Raw genomic sequence first — 18115 nt, forward strand, 5'->3', positions numbered from 1 at the left:
TTGCTAAGTTCCACCCAGTTTATTATTCAACCATACCCCTTTTGTCCAATCATTTAAAACTTATTTATAACAAAACTTAATATATATAAATAAGTTTTTAATATGTGTGTATGTTTACATAAGATTTATCTATTTTTTAATATATGTTTATATGTTTTATTATGTTTTTAATATATAAATACATTTTAATATATTCTTTAATAACATTATATTAAATAAAATTTTATGCTGTTCTCCTGTTAATCCGTCTTTTGTTATAGGAGTCTCAGCCATGAACCTAGGAAGGGGTGAGGGAAAAAAATCTCCTCTCTCCTCCACTACAATAAATCCCCTATAGTGGGGAAATCATGTCTTTTTTCATCCGTCATTATGTTCATGACTGAGATCCCCATAACACAAGACATTAAAAAGGGAAAAGCATACAAATTTACTTTAAATTTTATGTAACATAGAAACCTTCATAAGGAAATAAAGACGTGAAGAAATGGGTGAACCTGTGTACTTTTTAGGCTAAGTTTGATGAAGAAGTGGATGTTCACGGAGAGCTATAATGGGATAAAAAATATGATCTAATGATAATAAATTGGAAGAAACATAGCAAGTTCTGTTTGTTCAGATTCTTCTCCGTGTTCCCCTGTCTCCGGAGAGCAGGAGGTCCTTTTCCTCCAGGTATAGAGCGGATACCTCTAGAACGAGGGTCTTATGACCTGCTTCCGGGGCAGGTCAGAGAGTAAATGACCTGTTAACTGGGAAGAAGTGCAGGAGGAAAGTGAGTGAGACTTCCCTGCTTCTGCTGTCTTCTCAAATGTCAAGGTGCCATATTTTGTGGTAGCATGTCATCAACCTCATCACCCATGTCAGGGGCAGTTTCATGGCTATGAAGAAGACAGGCCACTCAAACCTGCATAAGAATTATTCCAAACTTTCTTTTCTTCTGTTTGCTCTCCCGAAAAACTATTTATCTTTCCTAAACAAACCAATTTGTCCTTCCCATAGATGTCTTTTCTTCCCCATCCCTTGCCCCTTGTAAGTTAGGTATATAAGCCCCAAATTCTAACCACCCTTTTCAGTTACTCATCACTGAGCACTCCTACATGTGTGAACATTGCCTACATAAATAAACTCTTTTCTTTTACTAATGTCTTTTTTCAGTTTCATTTGCAGGCTCCCATTGAAATAACAAAAGATGGTAGAGGAAAAATTTTGTCCTTCCCTACAAAGGCCAAGAACATTTTTGTTTTCCTAATAGTGACCACTTTGTTACTTTTAGAATATATTACCAAATATGTAGTCTAAAACATATATTTATAAAGTTTATATAGGTATTTCTATTATAATGTGAATTTATAGAAATATATATATTTATTTTTCTCTGCCCCTGCTTAGCACACGACAGAACATGGGCACAGACAGACTGGCTATTGGTAATCCAGTCCCGGGAGATGATCAGAAGGCAGTAGTCAATCCTACTTTCTTCTCTGCAGCTTCCCATATGCTAAAGACTTACATATCTGCCCACAGCAAATGTACTCGGGCTTCTGCACTAACATAAGCCCACGGAAAACAAACAGAAAGGGACAGTTCATATGTTTCTGAATAGACCCAGTTCAATAGTCTCATTCAATCTGAGACTGCTGAACAACAACTGTTGTTATTCTACATACATTTAAAGTCGGAGCACATGTGTCACTGGTTATTTTTCTTACTTGACAGATTCCCTGCATTTCCGTGTCTGCCTGTCCTTTAAATAAACAGTACAAGTTTCCCATGTGCCAGTATTTCTCAAATGATTTACATCAGAATCACCTGGAGGACTTGTTAAGCTAGATTGTTGGGTTCCATCCCAGGGATTCTGAATTAACAGGCTTGCGATGGGGCCAAATAGTTAACTTTTCCAACAAGTTTACTAACGAGTTTGCTAAGATCCCCCAGTTTATTACCATGAGACCATACCTTTTTGTCCAATCATTTAACACTTTTTTAATAATTTTTATTTTTATGTAATAAATGTTGTTTTAATAAATATGTAATATATTCTTTTTTTTTTTTTGAGACGGAGTTTCGCCCTTGTTACCCAGGCTGGAGTGCAATGGCACGATCTCCGCTCACCGCAACCTCCGCCTCCCGGGTTCAGGCAATTCTCCTGCCTCAGCCTCCTGAGTAGCTGGGATTACAGGCACGCGCCACCATGCCCAGCTAATTTTTTGTAGTTTTAGTAGAGGCGGGGTTCCACCATGTTGACCAGGATGGTCTCGATCTCTTGACCTCGTGATCCACCCACCTCGGCCTCCCAAAGTGCTGGGATTACAGGCTTGAGCCACCGCGCCCGGCCTTGTAATATATTCTTTAATATAATAAAACTTACATTAAATAAAATTTTATGAGGTTCTCTTGGCAATTTGCCTTTTGTTATCTTGCTGGTGGGTGTGGTGTGAGGAACAGCAATCTGATTTGCCTATTTTCCACAGTCAAAGCAATTAAAAGAATTGTTACAATTACCCAGTTATATCGAGATTATTTTTTTTAATACTCTAAGGTAGAGATAAGGAGAACATATTAAAATAGGATATTTTATTTATAAATGCATGACTAGGGAGGGAGTATTGTTTTTGAATAAAATATGAGGTTATTTGCCAATGACACTCCACTGTGTTTTGGTTTTAGAAAGATGAACCTAAAAATATTTACAGGCAAGCATAAAAAGCCTCTCTAATTTGATTCAAAATACAGTTGATGACAAAAAGGACAAAGCAACTAATTCTGCATTTCAACATATTCTAGACAGCTGCCATATCTACTGGTATAGAACAATACTGATCCTTTGAGAGAATAAAAAGCAATTTGAGTTTATAGTTCTTAGCTAAGAAGCTGTCTTCAGTTGCTTGATTTCTGAACTTGTTCAAACCACATGCACTACTCTAAGCAAAAGATGATTCTTCTATTCAGTAAACAAGCGTCACTGGATATTTAACTAACGTTGCTATTATCTGGAAAAAAAAAAATCCTGATAGCAGTGATTTAAAATGGCAGAAGAGCAGGGGAAATAAATTGTATTAAAAGAGAAGTTAATATGACAAGTCTTGGAAACAGGTTAGTAATATTATAATCTTTAAAATATATATATATACTTTCCAGTTGAACAGAATTTAGAATTTCTGTACAACTTTAGCACGACCCAGACAGCTCCCAACTTAAAAACAAGTTCTAGCTAAAAACCTCACTGAAAAGTAATTGCTTTAGAATTAGGAACAATTTCCAAATGACAGGATTGTACTTAGAACAATCCATCTAAGGTTGCCAAGGGATTGTTTTAATTTCGGGTCCACAGAAGCCTTTAAAAAACATGATGGCTGAGGTTATCAGAGCTTTGCTTGAAAAAGGTCTGGAAAAAATATTTTGTGATGTAAATTTTCTATGTATTGTAATGTTAAAGAAAGTACCTAATGGTACTGCATTGCTTCATTACCGCTGTGTTGTTTTGGGCAAATCATTTAAAAACCTCCCAATTGTCTTCAATAGTAAAGTGGTAGTGTTGCTTAAGAGCAATGGAAACAATGTTTACCTGGCAGTGTTGGGTTCTGCACTGGAAACAATGTATGTAAATTCACTCATCACCCACAGTGCAGAATGCTGCCACTGTGCTTATCACCTGTTTATTAATCACATATTCTGTACCAAGAAAATATTAGGAATTTGCATGTTATTCTATTAATTATCAACATAATCCAGTGAGGTATGTATTGTTATCCTGGTTGTTATAAGCGAATAGAAAAAGGAAATGGCTTAAAATTTCAATATTAAAAATTAATCTCAAAGGAAAAAACAGAGAAGAGTGATAACCCCAGCCCAGCATTAGTTATAACATACTTACAACTATTATCTCACTGGTCCTTGCAGCTATTCTGTGAGATAAGGATAACTATTTTTTTCTACAATTCCCACATCAGTTACAAAACAGTAGTTTCGGTGTAGAACAATGTGGACAGTGTAGGACATTTCCAAATGTTTCTAAATTAGGTGTTTATAATCTAGGGAATGACTGCATTTCATGGGTGTAAAATTTGCTAATACTCTGTGCTGCATCATTTGATATAAATTTCTTGGTTCATAAGGAAACTGTTACTTATAAGTAAATGGTTTTGTTTACTGAAGAGAAATACATCTGTCCCTGAGCCCCAATAAATCAGGAAGTTCCAATCAGTACATTCCTGCATACGAAATTGGAATCCAAACTATCTCTGAAGCAAAACAAGTTGGTGTTAACTGTTGTAACTTCATATCCTGGTTATGATATATATCTGGCTATCAGTTTAGTGTGAAGGAGACACCCACATGACTAATCTAGATATTGACTGAAGTTAGCTAAGCCTTATCAGATACCATAGATTAGGAAAGTTCTGCTTAAAGACAACACAGATTTTAAGGGATTAAGTGAAAAAGATCTTAAAGGAAACAGAATAAAAACAACTGGTGATTCAAACAGAATAGTTTTTCTTTTCTAAATGGAATTTTTTAAAATAATTAATTGCCCACTGAACCCTAGTACTTGTTAAGGATTAGGCAAAGTGCTGGAAATACAAAGACGAATAACAATGTTCTTTCCCTGCAGGATTTCACTGTCTAATGGGAAGATATATGTAATGTACTAATTAGAATACAAGGAAACTAGCACCATAATGGAGGCGTGACAGTCTAGCTGTGGGAGGGATGAGTCCTGGAAAGGCATCATTTGTCTTTTTTCTGGACTGATTTTCTAAGGAGCATTTGCTTCCTACTTAAACTGAAAATGCCTCTCGAGTGTGTGTGTGTGTGTGTGTGTGTGTGTGTGCGCGCGCGCGAGCATGTGTGTGTTTTAATTTTTTATTCCTATATACCCTTTACCCAGCTTTCCTATGTTAACATCAAACTAAGAAAATATCATCGGTATTACATTGCAGTTGTTGTATCTCCATTGCCTAAGATCTATGAGAGATCCTCAGTTTTTTTTGGCTTTCAGGACCTTGACACTTGTGACCATATCCAGTATGTGATCAGGTACTTTCTAGAACATCCTCTGTTTGGGTTTGACCCATATTTTCCCATGAGCATACTGATGTGTAGGATTTTGGGGAAGAATATCCATGACAGGGGTTACTAACGACTAGTGATATTTACCCTGGTCACTCCATTAAGGTGATTTCAGCCAAGTTTTTTTCACTGTAATGTATTGTTTCACCTTTTATAGTTAATAAATATTTTGAGAGGATACCTGATGTTTTGACTGAAGAAATTATCCATAGCTGCTGCTTCCTGTTTTTGAGACAGAGTCTTGCTCTATTACACAGGCTGGAGTGCAGTGGCATGATCTCAGCTCACTGCAACCTCCACCTCCTGAGTTCAAGCAATTCTCCTGCCTCAGCCTCTCGAGTAGCTAGGACTACAGACATTCATTACCACGCCTGGCTATTTTTTTTTTTTTTAATTTTCCATAGAGACAGGCTTTCACCATGTTGGTCTGGCTGGTCTTGAACTCCTAACTTCAAATAATCCACCTGCCTCAGCCTTGGTGCTGGGATTACAGGCATGAGCCACCACCCCCACCGCCCCCTCCCTTTTTTAAGTCTTATTAATGGCATAGTGTTATTTAATAGTCAAAACTATAGTATTATAGACCTAGAAATGAGATTATGTTGATATACAGAGCTTCTAAATGTAAGGTCTATATATCCATCTTCTAAATGAATATTTCATTAAAGTCTTCAAACCCACATTTTCCAAGAGAAAAAGGACACAAGAGAAACTGAAGGATATCTATTGATGTCTAACAAACACATCGAGGGTCTTTCAATACCTGATCAAGACCCCATTTGAATTTAGTAACACAGATACTCTCAGAACCTATGAGTGCAATAGGTGTGAAAAATGAACATTTTAAGGAGGATGACCACCCCCATTTTAATCAGAAATTTCATTTCCATCTTTTACTATAGAAATATTTGAAAGAGAAGAACAGATACAGAATTTCTGTTTTTCTACCGTTTGCAGGGCAAAGTTTGCTAGCAAAGCTAATAACATACCAATACTTTCTCATTACAGGTAATAATTAAGTTATGGGAAATTAGTAGAACAACTTCTTGCAGATCACTGGTTCACAAATCTTGCTAATGTTACCAGATTTAATAATGCTAAATATCCTATTTGAGAAAAAATTTAGAAGCCTACCAAAAATACTAACAATTTTCCCCTGGGTAATCCTTGACTCCCAATTCCTCTTCAGAGAATTGGCTTCTTCTTCAACACTTGGGCCACTCTCCTTCCCAAACACTGAGAAGAACCAGGGCCTGTATTCCCTGTTGAACTAAGAGCAAGCTGCTTCGCGCATAACTGCATAAGTAACACCGAATTCTGGCAAATTCAATAGTAGGTAAACATGAACAGGATACACGTTTTATTGCAAAGTTTCCCCTCCCACCGCAAAGCCAATATTTAAGAAATGTTAATCTTGATGAAGTATTCAGTTTTAAAAACATGTTTTCTATTTTAACATATGATCACCAAAAATGTTTTCTCATTGCAAAAATTTATTCATTTTTACTTTAGCATTTAATTGAGCTGCTATGTTCTATTTAAGTTTCTTTAGTTTTGTAAGTGCCCTTAGATAATTTTGCAAGTGTTCTGAATTTAGAAAATTCAAATACGACTGCATTTAAGCATCTAGATAGTAAACAGGGGAAGCTTTGAAAAGATACTTTTGTTGCCAAGTTGGAGGAAAATACAAGTCTAGAGAGTAAACAAGGTAAGCTTTGAAAAGATACTTTCGTTGCTACGTTGGTGGAAAATGCTTGTATAAATTTATTTAACAATTAAGAACTAAGTAAAATAGTCGCTGTTTCTTTTCCTTTTAGGCTAGTCAATTCAAGCAGCGGGAGTGGAGAAAGAACAAATCTGTAACTTGTTGTGATCAATTAGTTGTAAATACCACTGCACTCAGACCAGCCTCTGATTTCTTAAAGAGATCTTTTTTCTTGTTCTGGCTTCGAAATAAGGTTTGCTCCATAGATAATAATACAACTAGTGGTAATAAACAGAAAAGTAATTCGACAAATACCTAGGGAAAAACTTAATAAATCTTGTGCAAACCGTATGGGCTTATTTTTAAGCCCTGAAAAGTCTCTTACAGCCAGTAACTGCTAGCTTCACCACGGGACTTAGAACCGTCCCATTCTGATTGCACCTGTCTTCCCCTTTCCCCTCCAGCTCCCGAAGTTTCCTTTCTGGAGGGTGAAGGCAGCATTCCTCCCAGGGTGGATTCTTCAACGCTTTTCCCGGCTGCCCGGCTCCACGTGACAGCCCCTAACACCTGTACCGCCTCCAGCTCACAGCGCCCCCATCTCCTCCGCCAGGTAGCGACCCGGCCGGGCTTCCCCTCCCCCAGGAGGTCACGATCCCGGTGCGAGTCTCTCTCGGGCCGGCAGGGGAGGGGCTGAACAACGGCCACCGCAGCAGCCTGAGCCCTGGCAGCCTGATTATCACATGACTCAAAGGCGGCGGTAGCCGTGGCAGCAGCCGCGGCGGCTCCGCGGGCTTGCAGGGTGGGCTCAGTTCCGCGCACGCCGGAGCCGAGCGCAGCGGGTGGGGAAGGGACCTGCTGCCGCTGCAGCCGCCGGGGCGCTCCCGGAGCCTGCGGCGACTCCCCCGGCCGGCCCGCTCCATGCCGGTCCGTTGCGGAAGTGTAGCGGGGGGAGGCGGCAGCCGCCGCGGTACGGAGCACGAGAGGCCGGGGCTCGGCCCCCTGCAGCACTAGGCTCCGGGAGCCGCGCGCGGCGCGTCCCAGCGGCCCGGCTCCCCGTGCGCCCGGCGCCCGCCGCAGCCTGCATGCCCCGCGCTGCGCCTCGCCCGGCCCCCGCAGCCTCCTGCTCGCACCACTGCAGCCGGGAGCCGGAGTAATATGCTCACTCGAGTGAAATCTGCCGTGGCCAATTTCATGGGCGGCATCATGGCTGGCAGCTCAGGCTCCGAGCACGGCGGCGGCGGCTGCGGAGGCTCGGACCTGCCCCTGCGTTTCCCCTACGGGCGGCCAGAGTTCCTGGGGCTGTCTCAGGACGAGGTGGAGTGCAGCGCCGACCACATCGCCCGCCCCATCCTCATCCTCAAGGAGACTCGGCGGCTGCCCTGGGCCACTGGCTACGCAGAGTGAGTGCAGCGACACCGGCGGCGCCCCTGCTCTCCTCGCGGCCCTTCCCCGCACGGTTCCAGCCCTCTCCTCTCCCTGCCTCTCGGCCCCAGGGCTCTCCACTAGCTGCCGGCGTCCAGGCCTCGGCGGGGAGCTCTTTACTTACACTGGCCATTTCCCTCTTCTCCCCACTCCCCTCTTCCCCCAACCCAAGGACGCGGCGTCTCCAGCCCCGGTATGGGTGGTGGAGGGGTGGGTGGCAGCGCTGGACCGTGGGAAAGCTAAGGTGAGACCGGTCAGTGAATCTGGGGGCTGTGTCAGTTGCGGGGAAAAAAAAAAAAACCGGCAGAAAAGCTCCGCTGAAGTTTGAAACACCTTAGGAAAATCTGCTATCTGTACCCCCACGCTCCCAAAATATCGTTGCGCCCCCGCTTGATGAAGAGTTTGTGGGGTTGCGGCTTGGAGGAGATGTCACTGCGCCTGGGAGCTTGTGTCCGATCCCAGGAGGTGGCCGCGTCCGGGTGCTGTGGTACATTTCCGAAGGTCTCAGTTTCTCTGACTTTAGCTGGCGAGTTCCTTCGCTTCTCCTTTAGCAGGTATTAACGGAAGGCGTAGCATTTTATTGCCAGCACTGTTTCCCTCAGCCCTTGGGGAGGGGAAAACTTATTCCAACTGTCTAATATAGCATTTTGGTAATCCGCTTTGGCGATTAAGCTTGCGTTTCAGAAATCGACTGAGTTAGGTTGACGACCTGGAGTGGAACTAGGAAAGGAGAGGAGGAGGATTGTATTGCTCTCCCTCCCTTCCCACCCTCTCCCCGCCCCCTCCCCCCTCCATGGCCACTTTTCCATTGACTATTAATAACCATCTTATGAATGGTAAGATAAGTAACGTCTTCCCTCCTATCTACTATCTCAGCTTTATGAAACTAGAAAACTAGAAAGGGGACATCTAGAATAGAATTCGGGGTTATTAATGAACCCGGGGGTGCAAAGTGCACGCAAAACCTGGTGCCTGGCACACCTGTGCCTTTTCCTTTAACCCCATCCGCTCGGTAATTTTGGCCCTCCCCTACCCGTGCACGGCCTCGCTCGTTGATTGGTTCCTCCGGAAACCAATCAGCGTTTCCAACGCCTGGGCGCCTGGATGCTGACCCTGTTCTGTTGGCCCGGATACCCCGGGGCAGGCTTGGTTCGCGGCGCTGCGGGTTCCGGTGGGAGAGACGGCTTGGAAGCCGCTCTGCTTAGTATCTCTAATTCTCCGTTCCTGCTCCCATCATTCTATAAACGCCCTTTTCCATGGGCTGAAATAGAAAACATGTATAAATGGGGCCAGACGATTGGAGTGTGAAAGAGGCAGAGATGCGCTTGATGGGAGATCAGACAGTATAAATTAACACATCAGAAAAGACAAGCACGGAAGAGAACGTTGTGGGTGGGAAAGGTACAAAATAACATTGTAACTTCCAAGGGAAAGCCAAAGCAAACATAAACACTTGTGTAAGGAAAGACCTAAAGGAGGAAAAAGTGCCTGCCAAACATACCAAATACTGTTTCTTGACTGAAATAAAAACGCTGTTTAAAAGTCCATTTGGACCCTTTACAAGACAGAAAGCAACCTGGAGGCATATCCTGTCCTATAATTATGTAGATGGGGGCCTTTGTGCCTACCAAACACCTGACTGCCAAACACCAGCGATCTGTCCCCACTCCAGTGAGTTCCCCTGAGCGAGGGCACCTGTCAGAGGGCGAGGAAGAAAAAGCAGGCAGTGCTGAGAAAGTTATGAGAGTTAGGAAAGAAGATAAAACATTGAAGGTGGAAACCGTTTGGACATAGTAAAAGAAAAGCCTCAGATAAGCATGAAGGAAAGGAAAGAATTTCAAAATGTTTGCATGGCTGTGGTAGGCACAGGGCGCAATGAGACAAGCAGGAGAGTGTTTCGAGGGCTCCCCCATCCTCTCTGGACCTCCGTTTTCTTATCCCTAAAAGGTTTATTTTTTCCTGGAATAAAGCATGAGAGATACTCAACTTGAAGGCTAGGAAGGCCATTGTAAAATGTTACAATGTTAAAGTTAGTGGCAAAGTAATACACGTGAGATAATTCAAGCAAACACCTATTTAAAAAAAAAAAAAGTCAGCTTCTCTTCGCCAGCACCCGCTCACTGATAGGAATAATGAAGGCTCAATGTTTGGGTGATATTTGCCTTTCAGACTTCTTTGGATGCCCCCATAACTACATACCATGCATTTCTTTTTTCTTCTCAAAAGAGACTCATACTAAGCATATTAGTCTAGTATTTTAACAAAACACTATGTCATTGACAGTATTCATAAGTCAACACAAAATTACCTCATTCTTCTGAAATACGTACTATTAGCAGTAGCTAACATAGTTAATGCTTACTCTTTGGTGCTTATACTGTTTTATATCATCTGATTCTCACAACAGCCCTCTGAGGTAGGCACTATCATTTCCACGTCATAGTTGAGAATACAGAGGCACTGAGTGATGAAGCAACTTGCCCAAGGTCACACCACTTCAGTCAAGCCTGTGTGTGAACCCAGGCAGTCTGACTCCAGAGTTCACAACACCAAACTTGTTCTTGCCAGTGGATTAAATTATGATGCATTCATCTGTACACCTTTTGGTGACTGAGTTGATGTTGATGACTGACCCTTTGAGATGGTAGAAAAATTAAGGAGAAATGGTCTAATCTTTTGACACTTACTGTTAATCCCTTTCAAGAAGAGAGAGAGACTCTATAGGCTATAGAACTAGAGAATTAGCTGTAAGCAATCCCCTGCTAGTCTTAAGGATGCAGAAACTGAAGATGCTTGTTGATTTCAATACTTATTGGTATTGTCCTAGATGGAATTTCCCGGCTCTTTAAAAGCTTCCTATTACAGCTGAAAAGTTTAGCCACTTGGTTAAGGGGTATTTGCAAGATTGTTAACACCCTGTATAAAATCTTTCTAAAAATATGCGTTAGCAAGTTTTAAGTTTGGCTTTGAAATCAGCGACTGAGCCTGTCTGATCTGCTCATTTGATAAAGTCCTTGGGGAGCCACAGTCTGACCCAGAGACCATGGGGCAGCTACTTCCTTTCTCTTAAATACCACCCAAGTGGAGTTTGGTTCGTTTTTGTAATGGGTTAGGAACCCATTATTCTCTTTTTACCTGTTTGCCCAATTTTTATCCTACTGATGAGCAGTTGGTCTTAGAGATGCCAGCAGATATGGAATTTGTTCTTGAAACTACAGCAATAGAGAATGCCAAAGAATGTACTGTGGTTTTGAGCAACAGTATTCTGTATATTAACACATCATATTCAGGTTTTTTTTTTAATCAGTGATATATTTCTTTACTTGTACAGAAGGAATACATAAGTATAGCTCATTTTACTTAGGTATAGCTATAACCATAAAATTATTTTTTTCCTATTTCTTATAAAAGTACCCTGGACATAAGTATGAACAAAAAGCTACTTTGAGAGCATCAGTTAAAGGTACACCATACAAATGTATGTCTCAGATTTCAAAATTATGAAATTTTTGATGAAATAACCATATTTAAATCCAGCAAACAGCCTACAGTATTTGGATTTGTTTTGGATTCAGCAGGCTGTTTGTCTCCTAAATCATTGGCACTAATTGCTTATTACCAATAAATGACATTAGTTGGCTGGGCGGTGGTGATGACAGAAAAACCACTATTTTTTTCTTGCCCCAAAGCTCAGAAATCCCCTGAGCTTTCTCTTTCTCTTCTAACCCTCCTGGCACACCTGCCCCTCTTAATTGACACGTCTTTGCAGAACTCCTGCTTGGAAACTTCCTGTTTGACTTTTGCAACTGAAAAAAACTTGAGGTTCCCTATTCTTATTGTGTAAGGACAGAAAGAAGTGGGTGAGGCTATTGCAGATGAGTTAGAAGTCCAAAGTAGCCTGAGAGATGTCAGCCACCTTTTTGGTAACTTGCAAAATGTGTTAATTTCCTATTTTAAAGCAAACAGTTAAGCGTTCCTTCATGTTTCAGATGTAACATTATAAAGAAATCATCCCACCCTAGGTGGAGCACCTGGGGATGTCTCTTTTCTTAGGAAAGTATATCAGCTTCTTTCAAGGACTGGTGATGCTTCAGGCAAACGGTTTAACTGTGCAGGGGGATGTTGACTGTATGTTTCAGTCCCAGTTTAGGTAGACATCACCGTCTCTGGTATGACCTCACTATACAGTGCTTTTAATTAAGGTTACAACTGTGCTCGTTGAAAATTTAAAACTGCATACTGGACTTGTTTTCTTAACACACATAATGTTCAAGAAAGTTATTTTTAATTCTCAATGTTTGGTAAAAGTAAACTCTGGTGCCTTTATATTTCTATGATTTGCCTAATTTAAAGGGAGGATTGATTAGCTTGTCCCCTTGAATTTATACTATGGTTTTTCAGGAAACAATCATTCATCCGCTTCCATTATTTCTCATAATTGATTAAATCACTGCATTCCTACTATGTGTTCTGAATTGGTCCCATGCTGGGTTTATAATTTAATAAGACATAGTCATTATCCTCAAGAAAAATGTATAGCATAATCTTTCCCCCTTTTGTACCTTTCTTTAAAATTAAATTAAAGTGAAATGGGCTGTTAAGGTTCAAAGGGACCACCAGCACCAGGCATTTTTATTTTAATGTCTTAATGCTGCCGGGCAATTTTGAATCTCAGTATTTGAAGCCTTTAAGTCACATTAGGGAAGCAAACTTATTTTTTCCAACCAGCTTGTGATATAGCTTTGTACCTGAAGGCACAAGACGTTACTGCTGTTAGAGAAAAAAAAAAAAAAATATATATATATATATATATATATATATATATTCTGACACTTGTTACAATGCTAAGGAAGACTTTACTGAGGTCTGTTGTTGTTAAACAACAATCCAGTTTAACTCCCAATACTGCATCCACAGCCAAAGATCAGAGTGTGAGGGATCAGTGGAATGGAAAATTACTCAGCAGAGACATTAAACTAAACTGACCTAGCAGGATTCTTGCTGAAAACAGACCAAAGACTTAGACATCAAAGGTAGGGAATGAGGAACTTGAACAGATATCAAATTTGGGGGATTCTTGCTTACCTAACTTAGCAGGATTCTTGCTTAGAGAACAGGATTGGGACCAATGTTGTAGCCTAGTAGAGAAGAGAGACCTGACTAAAGTTTGGTGGAGGAGAGAATCTTTGTCATCCTTGCAGATGGGGGAGAAGGGGAGAAGAGTGAGTGATGCTGCATTTATTTAACCATGCTTTTCATTCTGATTTATCTGCATTACTTCTGTGACCTTCCATAATTGACTGTGTTTCCTACTGACCAGGTAGGGAGAGCAAATGCCCTTAATTATGGTGCAAAAGAAGCAGGATTGAACCTAATCATACAGTGTAATGTTATGGCAAAGAGTTGAGGAGCCTTTCCTATGTTGTGTGTGTGTGTGTGTGTGTGTGTGTGTGTGTGTGTGTCTTTTGTTTTTTTTAAGATAAGTGGTTTTCACTAGCTTTCCAATTTGTTACTACAGTCAATATTTTGCAAATTATTAGCTTAAGAACGGTACAGCAATTTATCTGTTTGGCTCATCTCCTATATACCAAATAGTGATGGCAACATCCCTATTTATACTTTATTAGAGGCATTAAAAATTGCTAAATGCAGTAGTCATTTGTTGAGCTAGTCCTGCGTGCAGGTTCTGTACTAAGCACTTTACATTTAAGGATTTAATGAGATGAATGCAACGTAGGTAAGTGATTTGTTCAAAGTCACAAAGCTTTTTAAGTGACAAATCTTGGATTCATATCCAGTTCATATCCACCAAACTACCTTTGGTGGTTTTTTATTGTTTCTAATGAAATACTTAAAATATTTTTAACCATTAAATACTCATTATAGGTAATTCAGATAATGTAGACTCATAAAAGGTATGAAGAACAGAATGAAAATCATTTGTAAATTCATTAGCCACTGTTAATATTTTAGATTAGGTCTTTCAGATTTTTTATACAGGTATTTTTTAAAAAATAAAAGATAGTCATATTTTTATAAGTCTTTTAACATGTCTCCTTCATTTAAGAATATACATTGGACTCCAAATGTATATATATTTTTTCTTTTTTGAGACAGAGTCCTGCTCTGTCACTCAGGCTGGAGTACAGTGGCATGATCTAGGCTCACTGAAACCTCTGCCTCCCAGGATCAAGCAATTCTCCTTCCTCAGCCTCCAGAGTAGCTGGGGCTACAGGAGCATGCCACCACACCTGGCTAATTTCTTTTGTATTTTAGTAGAGGTGTGGTTTCACCGTGTTGTCCAGGCTGGTCTGGAACTCCTGAGCTCAGGCAATCTGCCTGCCTCGGCCTCCCAAAGTGCTGGGAATACATTCATAGCCACCGCGCCCAGACCAACATATATTCTTATATGTTGACTGCCTAATATTCCATTGAGGGGCTTCTCATTTGTGTATTTCCCATTGAACATTTAGATTTACTTTTAGGCTTTTGGTGAAAATCATTTTTTTTTTCTGGCTCATCCATTTGTTTCCTTGTTAATTTCTAGACATAGAAAGCTTTGTTAGAAGCTATGCACATTCACAATTGTGCTACATATCAGATTGGTTATATCAGTTCACACTGCAGTCAGCAGTGTCTACTACTTTAGTATTAAGCTTTTAGCATTTGTCAGTGATCTGATAGATGAAATATACTTCATTGTAATCTGTGTTTGATTATTGAAGAAAATGAATAAACAGATGTGTATACTTATATGTCATGTTAGCCATTTAAATATTTTTATGATTTTCCTGTTTATATTCATTTTTCTGTTGAGATCATGTTTCATATTTATAAGAGCTCTTTATATTTTAAGGCTGTTCATCCTTCGCCTATTATGTTGTAATATTTTTTTCTAACACGTTCATTTTTTAACTTTTTTTTTCTTTGCAATGCAAAATTTAATATTTGGGAGGTCATACCGAATCTCCTCTATGGCTTCTATTTCATATCAGGCTTAGAACATTTAAAGTTCTGTAACAACCATCCTACCCCTTTCATCTACTTAGCATTCTTGGTTGCAAGTCATAGAAATGCCTTTGAGTTAACTTTGGGGTAGCGTAGAAGATACCAACTGTTTTTACAAAACCCAAGTATAGGAATAACTTGAATTTTACAAGGGACTGGAACCCTGAACTAGAAAGCCATCCAGGAACAAAGTAGCCATTCTTGCAGTCTTTTGCGATGGCACAGGTAACTTCTCCATGCCATCAACAAGCAACCAGACCACATCAACTGTGGCCTCAGTTAATTTTGAATTTTGGGGAGAGACACTCCAATTGGCTCAGTTTGTGTCAGATGTCCACCTTTGACATAGGTGATCATAAATATGGCTGCCAGGGCCCACCCCTGGGAATGGGCAGTTCTTTAAAAAAGGAGGTGGTGTAGTAGTTAGGGGCTGGGCAGATAGTTCAGAAGATAATCTACCATAGATAATTCAGTCAACAAATATTCGAGTACCTTATTTGCTTCAGGCACTTATTAGAAGACAGATGAAATGACCAAATAGACAAATGTGTCAACAGACAAATAGTGTTTGTGTCTGAATGTGCCTGCTGCCCCACCTTGCAGCCCTTGGGCAGCTGTCTATGCTAGGAATTCATAACTGCCCCAAAGATGCCGTAGAAGGGATAAAGACTCAGGCAAGCTTTGGAACTAAATGTGGCTTGAAGGTTTGTCCCAACAAACGTGTACTACATGTTAGTATAAGCTGATGAAGCTCTTCAGCCACAGGGGTATAAACCTGGCTAGTATGATACAGCAGAGCTCTGCTCATTGTTGTTTTTTGAGATAGTCTTCTTCTGTCGCCCAGGTTGGAGTTCATTGGCACATTCTTGGCTCACTACAACATCTGCCTCCCTAGTTCCGGCAATTCTCATGCCTCAGCCTCTCGAGTCGCTGTGACTACAGGCACACGCCACCACACCTGGCTAATTTTTGTATTTTTAGTAGGGGTGGGTTTTTGCCATGTTGCCCAGGCTGGTCTCAAACTCCTGGCCTCAAGTGATCCACCCACCCTGGCCTCCCAAAGTGCTGGAATTGCAGGTGTGAGCCACTGTGCCCTACCTGCTCACTGTAATTTTTGTTTCTTTTCTTATCTCATTTGTCTAGACAGGTAAGGTAATGAGAGACGTATTTGATGAATGAATGTTTATTTTATAAAAGTTCAACTTCCATAGTTTTTTTAAGTTAGTCTAAGATATTTACCATTTTCCCTTCATTAGACATGGTTTTGATATTTATCTATTTATATTATTATATAATATATATTCATCTATTTATATTTTATAATATATAATAAATTTTACATTAATAATACATTATAAATATTACATTATAAATTGTAATATGTGCAGGCTTACTGAATGCATTTTCTTTTTTTGAGACACAGTTGAGTCTTGCTCTGTCACCCAGGCTGGAGTGTAGTAGCATGATCTTGGTTCAGTACAGCCTCTGCCTCCCAGGTTCAAGCAATTCTTGTGCCTCTACCTCCCTAGTAGCTGGGACTACAGGTACGCGCCACCACACCTGGCTAATTCTTGTATTTTTAGTAGAGATGGGGTTTTCCATGTTGGCCAGGCTGCTCTTGAACTCCTGGGCTCAAGCAATCCACCCACCTTTGCCTCCCAAAGTGCTGGGAGTACAGGCGTGAGCCACCACACCTGGCTAATTGCACGTCTTGAACAAGTTGAAGTCTCACGTTTTATAGTCTGCTACTTGTATCATTATCAAATGTCATCTTTGGTTTCCCTGAATATTAGAAGGTTACAAAAAAAAATGTATTCTGTTTTTTCAGAATTTTCTGCATAAAATTCTGTGCTAGCCATTTGGCTGTGAGAAACACTTAGAAAAAAATAAGACCAGTGGATGATAATCTGGAACGTGGTAAATTTGCATCTCCTTATGCACTCGTGTTATGTCATTATTTAGCTATGTTTGTGCAAGCGTGATTGAAGGACTAACATCAGAATTCAGAAACTGAGTTCTGTAAGAAATTCACTCCAAATGCTGAGCATGACAGAGTTTATGTTCCAGAAGACCAACGGCAGCACTGGAAACTCAGTTATGTGGGTGATTCTTACAAGGAGCTTCCATCCCTCTATGTGTAACCTGGGATTTGTTCCTTGGATAGGTATACTACCTGTAATTAAGTGAGTCACCTTTTTGACCCTTGAGTTGGTGAACTGCCCACAGTTGTCAAGCTGGCTACTGCCCCACTGAATCCTACTTTGGGCCTCAGTTTCTTCTTGCAAAATGGGGTCATTGAACTGCATTGGTAATTCCCAGAATTTTTATTTTGTAACCTTTTACTGTTTCAGAAATATTGACAAGACTGACATAGGTTATTAACTTTTTATTTTGCTAAGTGTGGACATAATCAAATCTGTCATCTACCATCACCAGTGTTTCATGAAATAAAGGATTTTTAAAACCAGAAGCATAAAGGCATATAATCTTAGCAGAAGAACAGTTTTTAAATCAAATACTTTTTAGGCTGGGAGAGGTGGCTCACACCTGTAATCCCAGCACATTGGGAGGCTGAGGTAGGAGGATCACCTGAGGTCAGGAGTTTGAGACCTGCCTGACCAACATGGAGAAACCCCCGTCTCTACTAAAAATACAAAATTAGCCAGGCATGGTGGCGCGCACCTGTAATCCCAGCTACTCAGGAGGCTGAAGCAGGAGAATTGCTGGAACCTGGAAGGTGGAGGTTGCAGTGAGCCAGGATCACACCATTGCACTCCAGCCTAGGCAACAATAGTGAAACTCTGTCCCAGAAAAACAGACAAAAACAAATACTTTTAGTTTTATGAAAATGCTATGATATTGTTTCTATTTTTCTAATTTTTCGTGGACCCATGAAACCATGTATTTTACCTG

At 40.6% G+C, this 18115-nt stretch overlaps 1 protein-coding gene across 2 annotated transcripts in view; it reads left to right on the plus strand.

The window, feature by feature from the left end:
* Positions 1-7510: 7510 nt before the first annotated feature.
* PPM1H (protein phosphatase, Mg2+/Mn2+ dependent 1H) overlaps positions 7511-18115 on the plus strand; it is a 291024-nt gene continuing 280419 nt past the window's right edge. The window contains exon 1 of one of the 2 annotated variants that reach the window (XM_032288665.1): positions 7511-8172. In XM_032288665.1, the coding sequence (XP_032144556.1) occupies positions 7928-8172 (245 nt within the window). In that variant the 5' untranslated portion in view covers positions 7511-7927. Of the gene's footprint in view, positions 8173-8215; positions 8749-18115 lie in introns of those variants that run through there. The other variant, XM_032288673.1, reaches the window with a different exon arrangement.

The sequence above is a fragment of the Sapajus apella genome, unplaced genomic scaffold (assembly GCF_009761245.1).
Source record: "Sapajus apella isolate SASKATOON/1434 unplaced genomic scaffold, GSC_monkey_1.0 scaffold2, whole genome shotgun sequence".
NCBI lineage: Eukaryota > Metazoa > Chordata > Mammalia > Primates > Cebidae > Sapajus > Sapajus apella.